The sequence below is a fragment of the Ailuropoda melanoleuca genome, chromosome 16, assembly GCF_002007445.2.
Source record: "Ailuropoda melanoleuca isolate Jingjing chromosome 16, ASM200744v2, whole genome shotgun sequence".
NCBI lineage: Eukaryota > Metazoa > Chordata > Mammalia > Carnivora > Ursidae > Ailuropoda > Ailuropoda melanoleuca.
In genome coordinates this window covers 7,459,791-7,481,176 of record NC_048233.1, presented here as the reverse complement: position 1 = coordinate 7,481,176, position 21,386 = coordinate 7,459,791, and the positions used below count along the sequence as shown (strand labels likewise).

General features: G+C 44.9%; 1 protein-coding gene across 3 annotated transcripts in view; it reads right to left on the bottom strand.

The window, feature by feature from the left end:
• Window positions 1-19,588, bottom strand: part of CD4 (CD4 molecule) — a 38,171-nt gene extending 18,583 nt beyond the window's left edge. Inside the window, exons 1-3 of one of the 3 annotated variants that reach the window (XM_019802780.2) lie at window positions 19,445-19,588; window positions 13,211-13,315; window positions 12,944-13,108 (exon numbers count right to left, since the gene is read on the bottom strand). In XM_019802780.2, coding sequence (XP_019658339.2) covers window positions 12,944-13,108; window positions 13,211-13,259 — 214 coding nt within the window. In that variant the 5' untranslated portion in view covers window positions 13,260-13,315; window positions 19,445-19,588. The other 2 variants (XM_034645348.1, XM_034645347.1) reach the window with 2 other exon arrangements.
• Window positions 19,589-21,386: the final 1,798 nt, after the last annotated feature.

Sequence of the window (21,386 nt, the reverse complement as noted above, 5' to 3'; positions counted from 1 at the left end):
AGCAGATGCCATTTGAGAAAAATTTGTGTAACGGAAAGATATCTAAAGATGAAGCTAACCTGGCGCACCAATTTCACTTCTAGGAATTTATCTTACAAAGACATTTGCATATACGTCCAGAGATACACAGTTTGATTCACTGTTTGTGACAGTGATAAACTGAAAACAGCCTAAATGTACGACAATATGGGTTAGTCAAATAAATCATGGTATAATTATGAAAAAGAACTATGCAGTCACTGAAAAGAAATGAGGTAGAAATATAGACAGGCAGATATAGATTTATAAACAGGCACACACATATGAATATAGAACAACCTTCAAAATATCTAATTTAAAAGAAAGAAAGCAAGGTTAGAACCATTATCTGAATGTCTCTTTTGTTTTCCACTATATTATATCCCCAGCACCTAACATAGAACATTACCAGGCACTTGTAAGCACTCAATATATACATATACATATATACACACATGTATATGATTAATTTATTATTTTATGTAAGAAAAGAGGGGACTGTATACACATATGCATAGATCATCTCTTGAAGGAAACACAAAAACTGGTTAAAAGTTGAAGATTTATTATCACTTATTATAAATGAGACAATAGGCTCAAAATGTAGTCACTTATGCTAATCCCCACATCTACAAACAAAGACTTTCCTAGGAATGTAATCTTTAACCAGTCAGTCTGGAATTACCTGGTCAGCACTAGCGAGGAAGTCTGCCTGATACAGCCTGTCTGTCCCCCTTAGGAAGGTGAACTTGCCTGAAACATGCACTCTTTGGTAATAAACTTCCATTTCCCAGCCCCCTCTCTGCCTTTAAAACCTTTCATTTTCTACAGCTCCTTGGAATCCCTTTCTATTTGCTGGATAGGATGCTGCCCAGTTCATGAACCATTGAATAAAGCCAATTAGATCTTCAAATTTATGGAGTTGAATTCTGTTTTTTTTCACAGATTTGGTAGAAGTGGTGGGATTGAAGGAAACTTCTTTTTTTTTTTTAAATTTTATTTATTCGACAGAGATAGAGACAGCCAGCGAGAGAGGGAACACAAGCAGGCAGAGTGGGAGAGGAAGAAGCAGGCTCATAGTGGAGGAGCCTGATGTGGGGCTCGATCCCATAACACTGGGATCACGCCCTGAGCCGAAGGCAGACGCTTAACCGCTGTGCCACCCAGGCGCCCCTGAAGGAAACTTCTGATAGCATTCAGGGACAATGAGAAACACAGGCTTGGCACTTGTGAACCCTTTTGAGTTCTGTATATCTCTCACCATTTCCAAGGGCCATGGGTAAGTCCATCTTGGTTCTGAGTTCCACACTCTTTGCATCAAGCTCCTGATCTAATTAGCTTTCCAGTCAGTTCCTCATTTGTCTGGAATCACTAGTTCCATGTTGGGAACTGGTGGTAAGTTGGCTCACAGTTCACCATTTTTTGGGGAAAACCCGGTCCTTGGTTCCATCCCCAGATTCCAAACTGGGAATTGCTAGCAATTTAGTCTGCAATCCCTCATTTACTTGGAATTTCCCTAGATTCCAATATAGGAACTGCTATTTGGAATCAGCCCACAGTCCTCATTTTGGGGGGTTTGCTAGTACAGTCCTTTCTCCAAACCCCAGTTTCATGTTGGGAATTGCTGGTGGTGCACACAGAGCCTTATGTTGGCCAGGCCACAGTAACATCTCTCGGTTACTGCTGGTGTGTTAAGATGTACATGTTGGTTTGTTTTGTGTAGATAAAGGCTATTGCTACTCAAAAGTAGCTGCAAAATTTTGGGGCACAAGTTGAGCATTTAAAAGCTGTCAGAGCACTTACCACCTAACTCAAAGTCTCCCACGTCAGTATAAGTTGGTCATGAAATGGCTTAGATTGACATTAGGTCACCCACCAATCATCAAGATTGAGATACATTGTAAAAGATCACACAATTCCCAACCCAGCATCTCATCCCCTTTAGGCTCAAGAGACCCAAAGGCTTAGCTTAAAAGATAAATAAATAACAATAAAGATGGGATCCTTAAATTCTAAAAAATTAAGCATGTCACCTTCCAGCACACATGCTTGTTTGTCTAATTTAGGTTGTTTTTTGTAATTTTTGGGTCATTTTTGTAGATATTTATGGCTTCTGGACCATAGGACGTTCACTCTCACCCCTTTTATTCAACATAGTACTGGAAGTCCAAGCCACAGCAATTAGACAACATAAAGAAATAAAAGGCATCCAAATTGGTAAGGAAGAAGTAAAACTACATGCAGATGACATGATATTATATATAGAAAACCCTAAAGACTCCACCAAAAAAACACTAGAACTGATGAATGACTTCAGTAGAGTTGTAGGATACAAAATCAATGGACAGAAATCTTTCTCATTCCTATACACTAATAATGCAGCTGAAAATGAAGTTAAGAAAACAATCCCATTTACAATTTCACAAAGCCAATAAAATATCTAAGAATAAACTTAACCGAAGACATGAAAGACCTGTATTCTGAAAGCTCTAAAGCACTGATGAAAAAAAATTCAAGATGATGCAAAGAAATGGAAAGACATTCCATGCTCATGGGTTGGAAGAACAAATATTTTTAAAATGTCTATACTAGGGCACCTGGCTGGCTCAGTAGGGACAGCATGCAACTCTTGATGTTGGGGTCATGAGTTCGAGCCCCACGTTAGGTATAGAGATTACTTAATAATTAAATAAAATTAAAACAAAAATTTTTTTGATAAAATAAAATGTCTATACCACCCAAAGCGATCTATAAATTTAACGCAATCTCTACCAAAATGCCAACAGCAAGTTTTACAGAGCTAGAACAAACAATCCTAAAATTTGTATGAAACCACAAAAGACCTCAAATAGCCAAAGAAATCTTGAAAAAGAAAAACAAAACTGGAGGTATCACAGTTCCAGATTTCAAGTTATATTACAAAGTCATAGTAATTATAACAGTATGGTACTGGCATAAAAATAGACACATAGATCAGTGGAATAGAACAGAAAACCCAGAAATAAACCACAATTATATCATCAATTAGGTGGCTTAGTCAGTTGAGCACCTGCCTTTGGCTCAGGTCATGATCCCAGGGTGCTGGGATTGAGTCTCACATCAGGCTTCTTGCTCAGCAGGGAGCTTGCTTCTCCCTCTGCCTTCTGCTCGCCCTGCTTGTGTTCTCTCTCTTTCCAACAAATAAATAAATAAATAAAATCTTAAAAAAAAAAAAGACCTAAATGTAAGACTTGAGACCATAAAAACCCTTTTCTCCCCCAAATTTTAATTTAAAATCTTGTTAACATATAGTGTAATATTGGTTTCAGGAGTAGAATTTAGTGATTCATCACTTACGTATGACACCCAGCGCTCATGATAACAAGCGCTCTCCTTAATAGCCATCACACATTTAGTCCATCTCCTACCCACCACGAAACCATAAAAATCCTTGAGGAGAGCACAGGCAGTAATCTCTCTGACATTGGCCATAACAACATTTTTCTAGAGACGTCTCCTGAGGCAAGGGAAGTAATATAAACTACTGGGATGACATCAAAATAAAAAGCTTCTGCACAGCAAAGGAAACAATCAACAAAACTGAAGGACAACCTATGGAATGGGAGAAGGTATTTGCAAATGACATATCTGATAAAGGATTAGTATCCAAAATATATAAAGAACTGATACAACTCAACACCCAAAAACAAATAATTCAATTAAAAAATGGGCAGAAGACATGAACAGACATTTCTCCAAAGAAGACAAACTGATGGCCAACAGACACATGAAAAGACACTCGACTTCGCTCATTAGGGAAATGCAAATCAATGCAAATCAAAACTACAGTGCATTATCGCCTCACACCCGTCAGAATGGCTAAATCAAACATCAAAAACACAAGATACAACAAGTGTTGGTGAGGGTGTAGAGGAAGAGAAACCCTCTTGCACTGTTAGTGGGAATGCAACGGGTGCAGCCACTGTGGAAAACAGTATGGAGGTTCCTCAAAAAATTAAAAATAGAAGTACCTTACGATCCAGGAATTGCACTCCTAGGTATTTACCCCCCAAATACAAGAATACAGGGTGCGTGACTAGCTCAGTTAGAAGAGCATGCAACTCTTGATCTCAGTGTCATACATTCACCCCTACATTTATTGCAGCATTATTTACAGTAGCCAAGATATGGAAGCAGTCGAAGTGTCCATCAATAGATGAATGGATAAAAAAGAGGTGGTACATGTATAATGGAATACTATTGAGCCACAATAAAGAATGAAATCTTGCCATTTGTAACAACATGGATGGAGCTAGAGAGTATTATGTTAAGCAAAATAAGGCAGTCAGAGAAAGGCAAACACCATATGATCTCACTCATAAGTGGCATTTAAGAAACAAAACAAACAAGCAAAGAAAAAGAGAGAGAGAGGGAAACCAAAGAAGTAAGCTCTTAACTATAGAGAACAAACTGATGGTTGCCAGTGGGAGGGGTTAGGGGGATGGGGAAAATAGGGAATGGGGATTAAAGAGTACACTTATCATGATAAAAAAACTTTTTTTTCAAAATTCCAAAATACCTTCGTTAAAAGATTCACTGCAAAAAAGCAAATGAAAAATTAAAGATGCAAGCAGTACGTAAAACAAAATAGTGTAAGACTGACAGAACTCCTACCGCTCCCCTCTATCCTTCTTTACGTGAGTATTCATTCTAGTAATCCTCCGCCTGGATCCTTTCCACTCTGAGGAGACTGCAAGACTGTAAACAAAAGTCTGCCGTATGAGTGACCATCCGCACACCCCCATCCTATCCTCAAAAGAGAGCCCGTGTCTGGACCCCTCCCAGAGTTGATGGGATTCTATGGGGTTTTTTGGTAAATTGCTATGTGATTCCCTTCAAGCAGCCAAGAGAAAACTAAAATTAAAGCTAATGGAAAACTTTGCCAAATTCTGGCAGGTACCCGAGCTGCATATAGATGGGATCCGGGAAAAACTGGCAGAACCCACCTCAAGGTGAGAACTCCTACCAGACTCAGCTCTTCTGTACCTCTGACTGTAGTACCAAGGAAAAAATAAAGTATCTTTTGCAAATACTGCCGAGAATATTTACTGTTTGTCCCAGGGGAACGCTGACAAAATATTTAAAAGGATTTTTTTTTTTAAGATTTTATATATTTATTTGAGAGAGCGAGCAAGTGAGCACATGCTGGGGGAGGGGTAGAGGGACAAGCAGACTCCCTGCTGAGCACAGAGTCACGTTTCTGGGACCCTGATATCATGACCTGAGCTGAAATCAGACGCTTAACTGATCCAGCCACCCAGGCACTCCTAAAACGATTTCTTTTCAGTGTTTCAGCCTTCTCCCTTATGCTAAAATGAAACTTCGTGTCCAGAGAGCGTGGGGGAGCAATTTGAAGATAATGTGATTAGATGGCCAGATGGGCTTCTCGCTATCATTTAGGCTACAACCCAATTTCTTGGGGAATTAAAAGCAGCTGCCTTTACCTTCTCTAGAAACAGTTCAAAATCCACCTATTCTTTTATCAATCCCCAAACCTTCCCTATTTATCTCAAAAGGCTTGTAAGTACTATAAAAATTTTTGGCCTTAGGAAACAAAAAACCTTCTTAGGGGAACTTGCATTCTTTCCCTGTGCCTTTGAGATGTAAACATTCTACCTACTCTGTAAACTTTAGGGAGGTAATTCTTAACAAAAGAAAAACAAAAGGGGGAGAAATGTTATTTGGGACTTGGGCAAATGAAAAATATTGTCTCACCACTAATATTAATAAAAAGCTTTAGCCATCTGAGCAGGTAATCCTAACCTTTTCCAACCGTTCTTTATAAGCTAGTAAGTGTTGCATTATCATGCCCATCTCATGGCCGTAATTCAAAATTGAAAACTCTGAGGTCTCTGCATCTGTATGTATGTTTCCATGTGTCTGTATATATATGTGTGTATTATAGATGTGTGGCATTTTCTACCTCCAGATGGTATTGTCAAAATTAATTTGTGGAAGAACTCTAGTTAATTGGGCTAAAGAAAATTAAGTGCCTGTATGAATTATATATTCCTAAAATTCTTAGAAATGTAGTAAAACTGAAACCAAACACTTTTCAGGTTCATATGATCTGAGGTAATCCTTAGTAATTAAAAGCTAGTTTACACTTGTTGATTTAATTAAAATAGACATGTCTTTATAATTATCAACATTAAAAACAAGGCAGACCGGGTGCTTGGGTGGCTCAGTCAGTTAAGCGTTTGCCTTTGGCTCAGGTCATCCTCTTGGAGTCCTGGGATCGAGCCCCGAGTTGGTGGTGGGCAGGGGAATCACTGCTCGGCGGGAGCCTGCTTCTCCCTCTCCCTCTCCCCGCTCATGCTTTCTCTCTCGTTCTCTCTCTCTCAAATAAATAAATAAAATCTTTCTAAAAAAATTTAAAAATTAAAAATTAAAAAATTAAAAACAGAGCAGACACAAAACTCTTATTCTACCTGGGTTAACTAGTCAAATAAATTCCTGTTATCTCTGTTAAAAAATTGTCCACAAGAAAAAAATAACTTGGTATGATGAAATTTTTATAATTAATCTGAAAATAATTGTTGAGAATAAGTAAATTAAATAGATACAAGTGAGATAAAAGCTTTTAGGTGAATTTTTGATGATTTCCCCAAATCTTTTTAGTAACCTGAAACTTTAAAGTTTTGCTAAGTTACATGATGGATAGTCTAAATATCTGGATCATTTCTAAATAAGATAAAATACTGAAACATTAATTACTGAACATAGGTTTATCTATTTTTGGCTTCCTTTTATAGAGGAACTAAAGATATTTGCATCTGTTAGTAAACCATGTTTTGTGCCACATTTAAAAAATCACTATGAGAAAGCATATGTTTTGGGATGCCTGAGTGGCTCAGTTGGTTAAGTGTCCACTTTCAGCTCAGGTCATGATCCTGGGGCCCTGGGATCAAGTCCCACATCAGGCTCCCTGTTCAGTGGGGAGTCTGCTTCTAACCTCTGCCTCTGCCCCTCCCCCCACTTGTGCTCTCTCTCTCTCAAATAAATAAATAAAATCTTTATTAAAAAAAGAAAGTGTATGTTTCTACAAATTATAAATGTATTTATACATTTGCCGAGCTACAGAATGCTAATGCAAAGAACAGCTCACAGTTGCTTACTCCATAGTTTCCGTTAGAGATTAAAGGTTTCTAGGGGCTAAAAAAAGTCTAATACATGTAATTTAAACTACTTGAAGTAATAAGGGAAACATCTCCATATGCAAGGAAAATAGGATGTGAGTTTTTGGTGAAAGAAGTTATGGTAGTGGCGCCTGGGTGGCTCAGTCAGTTAAGCACCTGACTCTTGATTTCAGCTCAGGTTTTGATGTCAGGGTCATGAGTTCAGGCCCCATGACTTAAAAATAAAAGTATGGTAAAAGAAAAGTGGAAATGCTTTTTTTTTTCTTGAGGTTTTCGAAAAGAAAATAATTTTGTCCCAAAGTGAGGCTCCAGTTATCATTTTAAAATACTGTGTTTCAGGGCACCTGGGTGGCTCAGTCAGTTGAGTGTCTGACTTTTGATTTCAGCTCAGGTCATGATCTCAAGGTTGTGAGATTGAGCCCAGCTCGGCACTGAGTGTGGAGGCTGCTTGAGGTTCTCTCTCTCCCTCTCCCTCTGTCTCTCAGCCCTCGCTCATGCTTTCTCTCAAAAAAATAAAATAAAGGGGCGCCTGGGTGGCTCAGTCGTTAAGTGTCTGCCTTCAGTTCAGGTCATGATCCCAGGGTCCCGGGATCAATCCCCGCATTGGGCTCCCTGCTCAGCGGGAAGCCTGCTTCTTCCTCTCCCACTCCCCCTGGTTGTGTTCCCTCTCTCGCTGTGTCTCTCTCTGTCAAATAAATAAAATCTTTAAAAAAATAAAAAATTAAATAAAATAATGTGTTGTGTTTCAGAGAAATAACCAAATTTCCTTGTCAATTTCATTATAATGAACTTCCATTAGATCTTTAATACTGAGCATTTTTTAGAAGTTTTTTGTCATTTATAGACACTTCATGTTTTACTCAGATGCTTTTGCAAAAGTTCCTACAAAAGTGCCCCATCAAGAAGATTCATTGAAAGGACTCTGGCAAAAGGTTTCTGATAACTTTAAGATTTTTAAAAAAATGAACTAAGTAAGAATTTCCAGAATTAATGGGAAAAAAACTGGATTTAAGTAAGAATTAATAACATAGGACTTAATGAGCTGAGGAGGATTATAATTTTTATGACTTCTTGCTTGAAACATTGCTGGTTTTTTAATGTTTTATTTTTTCCAGATTGAGGAAACTTTTTCTCTTAAGCCATTTATGACTTATAACAAGTTAGTAAAGTATGCCTCTGTAACCAAAGATGAAACATTTACTTTGTCTCCCTACCTGATCCCTCCAAAATTTGAAAACTCTTGAGTATTCTTTTTATGACAAAATAGTTATTTACACAAGTTCAATGAGAATATATTCTCCTTGTAACAGGACACAAATGGAAACATTGGTTATATTACCAAGGCTTCAGCTGGAATGTTCTATTTAAGAGAGATGGGCATAGATTCAGATATGACCGGTTTGAAGAAATAAGGTTGACTTTATGGAGCAGTAAAGCTCCCTGGAAAAACTGACCTGGTACCTTGTTCATAAGTTTCCAGCAAAGCAATCTTTCCAAAAAAAAAAAAAAAAAGGTTTATATGGTCAAACACTATTCTTGTTGCACTTATGTAAATAATCAGACCAAGTTTAATGCAAAGGAATTAGTTTTATTGTGATTATCTTTGATAAAAATGGGCATAACCATAGAGACAAAAATAATGTTTGCACCTTTGTCCATATTAGATTCTAATCCTGTGAATTGTCTTTGAGGTTTTCTTATATACCTGTATACTGGACTGGGTCCTGAATTCTTCTAGTTTCCTCAAATATCTGGCTGCAACTCTCCAAACTAACATTTCCAATTTTCTTTCCTCCTTTTGATTTGGAGTCACTAAGAACAAAGACTGCCTTTCAATCTCCTTGGATGGAAATAAATCAGGTCTTCTTCGTTACCCAGATGACAGCCAAACTTCAGGGACCTGAGCTTTGGGGACATGTCTTACAGCTGAGGAAGTCTCCACCTGCCATCTGGCCCTGTGCACCTCAACATCTTTGATCTGAAGACCTCAAAATCAAATTCCCTAAGAAGAGAAGTAGCTGACATTAAGATAAATTGCTTCCACCCAAGAAGCTGGATCAAGACTTCATACTTGAGGGGCGCCTGGGTGGCACAGCGGTTAAGCATCTGCCTTCGGCTCAGGGCGTGATCCCGGCGTTATGGGATCGAGCCCCACGTCAGGCTCTTCTGCTATGAGCCTGCTTCTTCCTCTCCCACTCCTCCTGCTTGTGTTCCCCCTCTCTCGCTGGCTGCCTCTATCTCTCTCGAATAAATAAATAAAATCTTTAAAAAAAAAAAAAAAAAAAAAAGACTTCATACTTGAACTGAACATGAAACTCTTTCTTCCTCTCTTTCTTTCCTTTACTCTGGCATTGGCTTGGAACAGTAACGCCATCATCTGGGTCTCCCAGGTCGTTGCTAAGGGGGGTAACCTTTCAGGCAGCTAGAGTTGTCATCAAAAATTTTGATGTGTCCATGATGTTAGAGACCCCCTGGTCCATTTCCCTGTCTATGGTTAACAGCGCCTGGGAAAGGGACACAAGGCAAGGGTAATCAGAAGAAAACCACCTGTGTGGTCTACAGACCCTTAAATTTTACCGGTCTCCATGACTGTCACCTTTCCAGTCCTGAACCACAGACTCAAACAGGAATTACCAGGAGGCATTCCTGATTCAAAATTAGCTTGGTAGGTCAGTGTTCCCCTGGCTAGTATTAAATGCAAATGAAACTACGAGCAGGAACGTCTTAACTCTTCAAAGTATTGCAGAATCCACTCCTAAAATAATAGCTACCCGACAAAAATCCTTAGACTTTCTTATTATCAAGTTATTCTTGATAATAAGACAGACTTTAATTCTCTCTTAGCTGAGCAAGGAAGTGTCTGCAGTGGCCAACACCACCTGCTGAGCCTAGATGAACACTTCTGGGGAAGTTGAAACTCAGTTATGTAAGATCACTGAGCAAGCCATTTGGCTTAAAAAGGTGACTCTTTCAATGGGGTCTTTCTCTGACTTATTTGATTTTTATTGGTTTGGGTCTTAGGGATCATGACTCAAAGTGCACTTCAAATATTGGGAATTTTCCTGCTTGTAATAATCATAGTAGTCTCCCTGGTGCACTGTATCTTCTCAGAGGTTTTATTTTGTTTTTTTAAGGTTTTATTTATTTATTTGAGAGAGAGAGAGAAGGCATGAGCAGGGGGAGGGGCAGAGGGAAAGGAAGAGGCAGACTCCCCACTGAGTGGGGAGGGCAACCCAAGCCGGGGCTCAATCCCAGGACCCAAGGACCATGACTTGAGCTGAAGGCAGACCCTTAAGGGACTGAGCCACCCAGGTGTCCCCTCTCAAAGGCTTTAAATGCATGTTTGCTGCTGCTAACCACCGAGCAAATGGTCTCCCTAAGACTGGAACATCAGAAAAAGAACAAAAAGAACCACCAATTTAAAAATTGTAAACCTGAAGTTATAACCTGTGAATGTCCCACAGATTAGGGGGAAGAAGTCACGCCCTGTGAGTACCAGACAAAGAATCAACAGAAACTTCAAGAACTTCAGAGCAGTAGCTGGGAGTGGCGCTAATGCCACCCTTAGTTTAGCTGAGAGCAGTGATCAAAAGAGGGGAACTGTGAAAAAAGAGCCAGCGGTACCAAAATGGAGTCAGTTATGCTAACCCCCACATCAGCAGACCGAGACTTAATACCTAACCTAATTGGACTTTCAGCTTTTCCCAGGAACATAACCTTTAATGAGTCGATCTAGAATTACCTGGTCAGCACTAGTGAGGAAGTCAGCCTGACAGACCCCCTCCTGTCCCCTTTGCTAATAAACTTCTATTTCCCCAACCCTTTTCTGCCTTTAAAAACCTTTCTTTTCTACAGCTCTTTGGAACTCTTTTCTATTTGCTAGACGGGATGTTGCCCAATTTACAAATCACTGAATAAAGCCAATTAGATCTTCAAATTTACTCAGCTGAATTTTGTTTTCAACACACTGGGTATCATTTGTATGGTTTTAAATGTTTACCATGTACCTGTGTTACTTTTTCAAATCATTTTAACTTTAAAATTAATAAAATTAAATAAAGTCTCAGCTGAAAGTCTGCTTATTTCAAGCAATTCAGCAGAATAAAATTTTAGAACAAGAAAATCACTTGCAGAGTTTGTGGGAGTGTTCTGTCCTCTTCCCAGGGGTGAAAATTACGTAATGGGCACCAGGAGCCCACAGGACAGGGGAGGACACAGGTTAGTTTGATCACGGGGTCCTATTTATTTATTTATTTATTTATTTATTAAAAAGATTTTATTTATTTAAGATAGAGCAAGAGTGGGAGAGCATGAGCATGGGGAAGGAGTAAAGGGAGAAGGAGAAGCCGGCTCTCCACTGAGCAGGGAGCCCTACGCGGGGCTCCATCCCAGGACTCTGGGTTGACCTGAGCCAAAGGCAGCCGCTCAACGGAGTGAGCCACTCAGGCGCCCCACCTCTTTCAATAGTTGTTTGAGAGAAAGGACACGGCAGGCAAAGGGCAGTTAAGCTGCTGATTTCTGCTTTGTGTCTTTATCAGAAAGAGATCAGGAATTGGGGATTTTGTTAATTTTAGGGAATGGCATTGGATCAATAAAGATCCAGCCCAATACCCCCGTTTTTCTTCATGTCCAGACATGAAGAGTGGACATGGCTGGGTGTCTGAATGGTCACTCTGGGGCCCAGCAAGAACCTCCTTGCCAAAAATGGAGGACTTTTCTCCCCCTGGACAGCGGCAGGAAGAAGAGACATCCATTTTCAACAAAGATGGTCTTCTATGCACTGTGGCCAATTCGGTTTTGATTGCACTGAGGATAACTTTCCACAGGAGAGCCTAGGCCTGAAAGTTGAAAGACCGAAGCTCTAGCCCCAGCTCTGCCTCTAACTGGGCACAAATTCAGGCCAGGGACTTCTTCCCCCTGGACTTCAGTTTCCTCACTAGTGAAGTCAGAGTTGGACTAAAGCCTTATTTCCCAGACTTCAACCATTCTCACATCTTATAAATGATTTTTGCCAAATCTACCTATCTTATTAATGTAACATCTTGAAATGCGTACACTTTTTTAGATTAAATAAATCTATTTTAAAAGGAAACTTTGGGGCGCCTGGGTGGCTCAGTTGGTTAAGCATCTGCCTTTGGCTCAGGTCATGATCTTAGGGTCCTGGGATCGAGCCCTGCCCCTGTGGGCTCCCTGCTTGGAGGGGAGCCTACTTCTCCCTCTCCCACTCCCCCTGTTTGTGTTCCCTCTCTAGCTCTCTCTCTCTCTGTCAAATAAATAAATAAAATCTTAAAAAAAAAAAAAGAGCATGAGGGCAAACCTTAATGTGACAGTAAAACTCCTTTACTGCAAAATATGTTCCTGAGAAGTATGGAGCTCTTAATTCTTTTTACTTTAAAAGCTAGAAAAAAAAATCATTCTGTTGTTTTTTAATGGAAGTAAAAACATATCATCCTGGGTCTGGAGCAATAATATCCATGAAATTACAGGTTTTATATGATAGTTATTTCTCTAATATCCGTTAAAATAAGGCCACGAACATTAAAATGCTGAAATTATAATAGTCACCAAAAGCCACTCCCCGGGCCACTCACAGTTGGCACAGGGAAACCCTGGACTGGGAGAGCGCCTCTGAGCCTGTCAACCGGACCCCTCTGGGATCTCAGAATTTACCAGGAGCCGGCCTCTGACACCAGGGATGTTCAGTCCCTGGTGTCTTCCTCCCTGGGTGGGGAGCTGGGCCACCCTACCTCTAACTGGGAAGGAGCGCCCATACTCCAGAATCTTGAGCGTGGAAGAATGTTTCCAGCTGAAGCCTTCGTTCTTCCCCGAGGAGCCGTGGCAGGGCAGCTCCGCTGTGTCTCCCGCCTTCCCCAACACGACTTCTCTTCCTGGAGTGGCCGTGGGGAGCATTGCTAGGTGGAAAAAAAGGAGGTCAGGCCCCAAGGCTATCCCCCCACCCTTGTATCTCCCAGTCAGCCCCTCCTCCCACCGGGACGCCAAGTCTGAGCACTCACCCAGCTGCAGCACCAGGAGCAGCTGCCTAAGAGCAGCTCGTCGACTCATCGCGGCCTTGCTGAGGCGGGCAGGGACCTGGGCCTTCCCCGCACGAAGGGCAGGGTCTGAGGGAGAGGCCAGTCATTAGTCAGCGGCATTTACTGGGCCTGGGGCACAAAGGGATACGAGTGGGCGATCGACAGTCGACAGTCGCACCCAGACCGCCAAGCCAGGAACCCAGCCGTGCAGACTGCTAAGGGACGTCCACCTGGACATGCTCCACGAGGCTGCGCCCAGGCCACAGTGGGTTCTCGAAGTGGAATCAGAAAAGGATTCACAGAGAGGGTAGCCAATTAGTGGGGACGGAGGCAGGGGGGCCAGGCCAGGCCGTGAAGGTGCTTGCATGCCATGCTGCCCAGCCAGGCACCAGGGAGCCAGTAAAGGACTTCATGTCAAGAAGGACACGGTTTGGTTGGCAGAAGGGCTCCCTTCGGCAGCTGGGGAAGGGTGGGGGGAAAAGCAAGCTGAGGGAGGCCGAGCACAGGAGGCGAGGCGCACCAGGCCCGAACTCAGACCAGTCAGAACTAGGGAAATGTGGGAAAAGAGACGGCCCTGACGGGCACATCTGAGGGCAAATTCCCAGGACTTGGGGCCAGATACACTGTGTGAGGTGAGGGAGAGAAGGAGCAGCGGGTAACTCCCTGCTCACTCGCAGACCAACCCGGTAAGGCCTCTGAGGGAAAGAAGAAAAATGCTGTTTCAGGGTTGGTTTCTGTGAGCTCCAGAGATGGTTGAGGCTGGGGGGGGAGAGGAAGGGGTGTCGAAAGGCTCTGAATAAACCTAGCACCGTGGGCAGCATGAGGTTAGAGCAGTAATTCTCTCTCTCTCTCTCTCCTTTTCTTAAGATTTTATTTATTCATTTGAGAGAGAGAGAGAGAGCACAAGCAGAGAGGAGAGGCAGAGGGAGAGGGAGAAGCAGGATCCCTGCTGAGCAGGGAGCCCGATGCTGGGCTCGATCCTGGGCCCCAGGACCCCGAGATCATGACCCCAGCCGAAGGCAGATGTCCAACCTATTGAGCCACCCAAGTGCCCAGACCGTTGATTCTCAAAGTGTGCTGCTGGATCAGCAGCAGCTGTCAACTTGTTAGAAATGCAAATTCTCAGGCCTCATCCCAGAGCTGCTGAATCAGAAACCAGGGGCAGGGCCGGGGGCGGTGTGGGGTCTAGCCTGCTGTGTTTTCACAACAGCCGTGACTGGCACAGGCTCAAGCCTACAAACCATGAGTTAGCGGGGAAAGGCAGTTGGGGGGGGGTACCCCACCGAGACACAGCAGTGTGTCAGGCAGCCTGTCAGGTGGCAGGGCTGAGCTCCCAGCTGGGAGTCTGAAGAGGGCTCAGGGAGGGAGGGGGTGTGCGGGGGTGTGGGAAGGCATTCGAGCATGATTGAGAATCTTGACAGGGAGCCTAGAGGGTCAGGGCTTTGTTCCGCAGGCAACTGGGAGAACTGCTGAGTTTTGAGCAGAGACAGGACATGGTCTGTGTAGAGCTTTAGGAAGGGGACCAGATGACATGGAGGGAGTGGGGACTGGAGGAAGGCCACCAGATAATGTCTGGAAGGCAGGCGGGAACAGGGCTCATATCTTTGAGCTCCAGGGCCAGACTGTAAGCAGGCCTCAGAGGCGTGGCTGCCTTGGGGGACAGTGTCAGAGTGAACCTGGTCCAGAGCTTGGCAAGAGGAGATCCTGCGTCCAGAATTGTTCCTCTGTCCCCCAGCCCGGGCTTTGCTGTCTGAGCTCGGCAGCTACCTGCCCACTCGCATGGCACCTGTTGATGCCCTTGCAGGCATGTCCACCTTCTCTCTCATGGCAGTGATTTGGGTTCCCGCAGCTTGATCTCCTCTAGGATGAAGATGCTCCAGCCGGCTCTGCCGCCCCTGTGGGCCTGGCACCCGCTGGAGCATCGAGAAGGGATTTGGGATGTGTTTGGTTAACTTCAACCAAATTGAATTGCGTGGAGGAGGGGAATCACTGACTTCTCTCTGTACTCAACGTAATAATTCTGTCACTGAAGGGGGCCATTTAAGCGTGTGTCCACACCCAACCCTGGCCTGGATGGAGCAAAGTTACCCCAATCCCTGTTGCCTATTTTTGTGCCCCCCCACCCCCTCTCCCCCACNCTAACTCTCTTTCTACTCGGACGTACTTTCTGGCAATAGGTATACTCCCTCCCCCTTCTTGTCCCCACACCCCAACTGTAGCTCCTGTTAGGTGGCCCCTGACCCACAGCTCAAACCCTCATGGGGTTCCAGAAACATCATTTCACCCTTGCCCTTTTCAGGACCCTGCCTACTGTGGTTCACAACTGTGTGCTGGCTGGTTCCCTCCTCACGCCTCTGGGAAAAAAGCCCTTTCTGCGGTCTCTTGACCCATCTGAGGCAGACTCTGTTTCCTGTTGGGCACTGACACATGATAGGGATGTAGTCCTCAGATGGGTGCTGGGGACATGGGCCTCCTAATGAGGTTTGGGATATATATATATATATATATATATATATATACCATCTCCAGTCACTCCACCCGTCTGAAAGAGGAATGTTCCAGGCCCTAACACAAGACAGGGGCTTGACAGAATTTTTTTTTTTAGTTTATTTCTTTTTTCTTTTAAAGATTTTATTTATTTATTTGACAGAGAGAGAGAGAGCACAAGCAAGGGGAGTGGCAGGCTGAGGGAGAGTGAGAAACAGGCTCCCTGCTTTGCAGGGAGCCCGATGCGGTACTTGATCCCAGGACCCTTGGATCATGACCTGAGCCGAAAGCAGACGCTTAACCAACTGAGCCACCCAGGTGCCCCAAGTTTATTTATTTTTTAAGTAATCTCTATACCCAAAGTGGGCCTCAAACTCATGACCCTGAGATCAAGATTGCATGCTCTTCCGACTGAGCCAGCCAGAAGTCCCTCACAGAATTTTTTTTAACCCGGGAAATAGGAAGTGAAGAGATCAAGGTTTCCAGAAGTGGAAGACAGAGGCTGGTCACAGGGGCAGTTGTTTATGAGTCAGCATGGGGCATGGAGGTGCTGAGGGTCAGGCTAAGGGGAAAGAGTGAGGTATGGCCACTCTTATATCCGAGAGTGGTTCCCACTGCCTCGCAACCCAGACTCACTGCGTCCTTGGTGAGCGTAAAGAGTCTCCATTTGAATTATCCCTTCCCTGGGGTCCAAATTCAGTATAGACGCCTGGGGAAGGCTAGGGACCTTCTTGACACTTCCCCAAATGGTGGTCATTTCTTCTTGCTCACGCCATGATCCTGGGGTCTGTGCAGAGGGCTACTTCCCCACCTCCAGCTCCTTGTACCACCCCAACTCACCCAGGGCTCAGCTTGGTGGAGGAGGCTATGGGTTTCCAGCTGCTGCTTGCTTTGGTGACTTGGGCTTCCGCTGCTGCCCCAGAGAGCAGGCGTTTGATCCCCACATCCTCATCCTCCCCAGAGGCACTCTGCCCCAGTACGGTAGCATCCTGTACGCCATAGCCCCCTGAGAGAGGCTGGGAGGGCTTGCTGGTCCCCCAGGTCCTGCACCCCGCTCCCTTTCTCTCTCCTTGCATCTCTGCTCACATCTGTGTATTTCTGTACCCATGCCTCCTCACACTGACGGCTCCTATATTCAACTCCCCACATCTGTACCTCTCTTCCTCTTGGCCTCATGCGCCAGGAACCAATTTTGGCTCCACTGGTCTTGCCCAGAGTGCCCCTTGCCTCTCCTCCTTTTTCATCTCCACCTCCAGCTGCCACTAAGCTCTAGCCCCTTCTTGCCAGTAAATAGGCATCCAGGCCTCTGGTGGGAACGCAGGCTTTCAACAAGCTTTGATGTGAAGGGAGCTTCCAGAGCGCAGCCTGGAGCCGCAGGTGGGTGCGAGGGAGATGTCTGCAGGGCGGACCAAGGGAAAAGGACAGATTCCAAGAAACTCACAGAGGCTTCAAGGGAGGCTGAGGGAGGCTGGGAGGGAGAAACCAGAGCAGCTCATTAAAGCCACAGCTACACTTCACACAATCCCTGATCCCACGCCAAGCCCAGGGTAGTACACACCGGGCAGCGTCAGAGGGAAAGAGATGAAGACATTCTGAAAGGCAACACACACACCCAGAGCAGTAGACCAAAAGAGAGATCAAAGGAGACCAAGAGAACCGTGAGACCAAAATGGCAACACACACTGGCAACCTCTTCGAGCTCTTGAGGTTCCTGTTGCCCTGGCCCTGGCCCCCCAGATGGGATGAGGAGCGAGACTGGGGAGAGGAAGAGGGCACAGCCCCACCACAGCAACAGTCTGTGGTCCCACAGACACTTTCATCTTCTCCCCAGAGCCCCCAGGCAGCCCCCCAAGCCCCACCGTGGGATGTGCCCCCCACCACATACACCCCCTCTACTGCTCACTGGGTTCATATAAACTTCCTAGAGACCATGACCCTCTAAGGGACCCTTGTGGTTCGGCGGCTGCAACCTCCGCCATCCTCTTCTTTGCCTCAGACACCCACGTGGGGGGGGGGGGGCCGTGCCTTCCTTCCTTCCCCTATATCCCCCAAAAGGTGTGGAACAGAGCTCAACCTTGGAGCCCTACAAACCCAGGCCCCCATCTGCCCCCTTCCCATCACCCACCCTCGTCAAAGTTATTTCATTCAACATTTAGTGAGTGTCCAAAATGTGCAAGGCCCTTGGTCTACTGAACTCCCTTGTTGCCACCTCACCATTATGGCCTAGATCGGGGCCTAAGACATTACGGGGCTTCTGCCTAGAACCAGTTGGTGAGGGGGAGTTCTTATTTTGAAGTATACCTATTCTATATATGTGCCCCCACGTTGAAAGAAGAAAATCATGTCAGGAGTTCTCTCTGACCCTGTCCTCTGGGAACTCCTTCATCCGAGGTTGAGAGGGCGGCCATTTTGTATGAGCCCACAGAATCTAACACAGCACAAGAAATTATTTGTCAAAATATGAAACGGAGTGATCTCCCCCATCAAGTTTTACTGTCAGCCTCACACCCCTAACAATTTGCCCACGAGAACAGAACTTTCAGAAAGAGCTATCCCACCCAGAGCAAAATGTTTGAATTAGCGATAGTGGGACCTTTCTATTATGAGGAATCTGACTATACGGAGAAGGTCCTTTTCCCAGAATATGTCTGAAAGGGAAGGCTTTAGGACCCCTGGAGGACCAGCTCTGCAAGGCCATGGAGGTCTTAGGAGAGGAGAAAGGACAAGGAACCCGGAGGCGGTGGGAGGCGGGATTGTACAGGGCATTCCATCTTGAGAGATAACACCTCCGGCATGCCCCCACACCACACCAAGCCCAGGAGGGACCTGCAAATCCTTTACTAAACCACCTAGCCTCCTTTTCTAGGGCAGCTGAGACATCTAAAACGTTCTTAGAACTGTTTTTCTAATGACGTATTTACCTAAGAATATGTATCTATCATGTTTACAGCATTGCATGCCTAAAAGCCCAGCTTCAACCCTTTCAGAGAATTTCGTTAACCATTTTAAAGCACATTAAAATGGAAGGGCCCTTAGACGTACTGTTCAAAAATCCTAAAAATGCCCCAAAATAGACAAAAATGTAGAAATAAATATAGACAGAAAAGATAGGTAAAGGAACCTACCTCATTCATAGGGCTTATGAGGTCCTGCAAACAAATGTGGTCTCTGGTGTGGATTTCTGACAATTGCGTCTTTGGGAAAACTGATTTGGGGAGAATTGCTTCTAGACTGGATTTCACCTCTCATTTTCTTGCTTTTTCCTTTGTTTCCTCTTTTCATTTTTTTTTATCGGCATCCTTCCTCCTTAATATATATTTATTCTTTCTATTCATTTCCCACCCCTTCTTCCATCTTTTCTACCTCTTTTCTCTCTTCCTATCTTCATCCCCTCCATGGCCCCTTGACTAGTTGCCTCCCGCCGCCTTTCTCAGGCTGGGGTGGCCTCCAGTCTCCGTGCCTTCTCTGATCTTGCAATCCAGCTCAACGCCCCTCTGAGGAGCACCTTCTGCTCCAGGCACTGAGCTGTGCACGGGGGGTTGTGGAGAGAAGTTTGCCATAGTCCCCCGGCCTCTTGAACTCACCGTTCCAGTGCGAAACACAAGAGAAGATGGCCAGCGTTCTGCGCAGAGAACTGGGAGTCCAGAACATTCCAACCCATCTACTGCCACGTTCTCCTCCCCTTGCCGGACCCATGGAACGGAATGAAGCTGAGTCTATCCATCTTACCTCCGGGCCTGTGACTTTCCTCCCCTCTGCTTCTCACACAGGTGTGTCTATGTGAAGGCTGGGAGCTCTGCAACCAGGAGCCCACTGAGGAGAGTGCTTGTTACTTCTGCAGAGATGTATGTAAACGAAGAGACAGGAAGCCCGGTGGTGAGGCTCCTCCACACCCCAGGCCTGTGCCAGCCCCCAACGTCACCATCTTGGGCTGGGGTCACCACCCCCTGCCTCTCAGGGAAGATGTCAAAGTGAAAATGCCAAAGTCAAGGGGAAAAGTTGAGCAGAACCAGGCTGGAGCACAGAGTGTCACTGAACTTCTTGTTGTGTAAAAAGAAAAAAAAAGGCCTCGATGATACTGCAGTCTGGTTTGGGCTTCAAGGAAGAAGAAGTGGGAGGGAGGTGGAGGGCACATGAGAGCATTTGGTTAGCCCCGTACAGCCCCTTGCTCCAGGGTCCTAAGGACATTTGTTCAGTGGGGAGGGACCAGAGGCATTAGAGGTGACCCAGTGTGGCAGAGAGGTTCTGGGCTGAGACCTGCAGAGTGACCCCCAGAGTGCCCATGGACTAGACCCTTTGCCTCTGGCCCTTCAACTCTGGCCAGCCCTCAAGTGTTTCTCTAGCCCAGGTCTCTCTCGAGCTCCAGGCGTGTCGATCCACCTGCCATTGGACGTCTCCATGTGGAAGCTCACCGTGCAGAGCAAACCCAACATGTCCCACGCTACACTTACCACCTATTCACCATCACCCTCCAGCCCTACTTCTTCCACAAGTCCGCCACTCAGCAAGGGCTTTGCCACCTCCCAGCTGCTCAGGCCAAATAAACCAGGCGTACTCTCTGACTCCTTCACCCAACCCCTCCCATATGTTTATTTGCCATTTCCTGTGGATGTTACCTTCAAACTCTCTCAGAAGTCTATCCAAGTCACTCTGCCCCACTACCACCGTTCCATCCACTCCAACCCCAGGTGCCATCCCCCTCCTGTGCCTGGATGAGAGCCCCTGCCTCCTCGCTGGTCTCCTGGCCTCCCCATTCTCTTGTCCTCTAGGTCATCCTCCACCAGCAGCCTGAGTGATCATTTAAATGTGCCCATGTGACTGTGCCCTTTCCCTACCATGAAAAGAGTGGCTAGTTGAGCTTGCAACTCCAACAATTAATGCAGGCATTTCTACTTGAGACAACATTGTGATTCATTTGCCACAGAAAGGCATCCCGCTACTTTTCATTTTATAACACAGTGTACTCAACATTGGAGATTTAATAACATTAATATTTACTGCTTCATCAAAGAAATTCTTAAGTGAAAGTGGCATTAATATTTTTATTCTTTTTTTACTGCAAGTGCCTGGCGGTGAAGAACACAATGACTACAGCCCCGTTTGGCTCCGCTGCCTTGATTTGTGCTAAGGCAGCGGTCTAACCCAGATTGTTTTTGCAGCATCATCACGATGTCAACATAGCGACAAAAGCCAATAATGTCTTATTATTTTTATGAAAGTAGCTTGACCTCAAAATCTCCCTGAAAGGGTCTCGGGGACCCCTCCCCCCCCATGGGCCACACTTTGGGAACCACTAATAGAGGAAATTTTATTCATTCTTCATATCTTCACTATTTGTCTGCACAGACTTTTAGTTGTCCCCCAAAATGTTGTCTCTTTCTTTCTTAGTAATGGAACCCTCCTTCTTTTTAGCTGAGCTCCTGGCTGCCCAGATTTAATGTATACTGAATCCCAGCGTCCCTTGCATCTGGATGTGGCTAAATGACTCAATTTCAGTTAATGGATGTAAGTGCAAGGTTGTGACCTCTAAGGGCCATCCGTACAGGGAGGGTGTGTGTCCTCCTCAGGCTTCATCCCCTTCCTGCAGACTTCTTTACAGCCAGCCCGCTGTTCTCATTTAAGTTTCTAACCTCTGATCTAATCCAGTTCTGCCCATTCATTCATATATTCA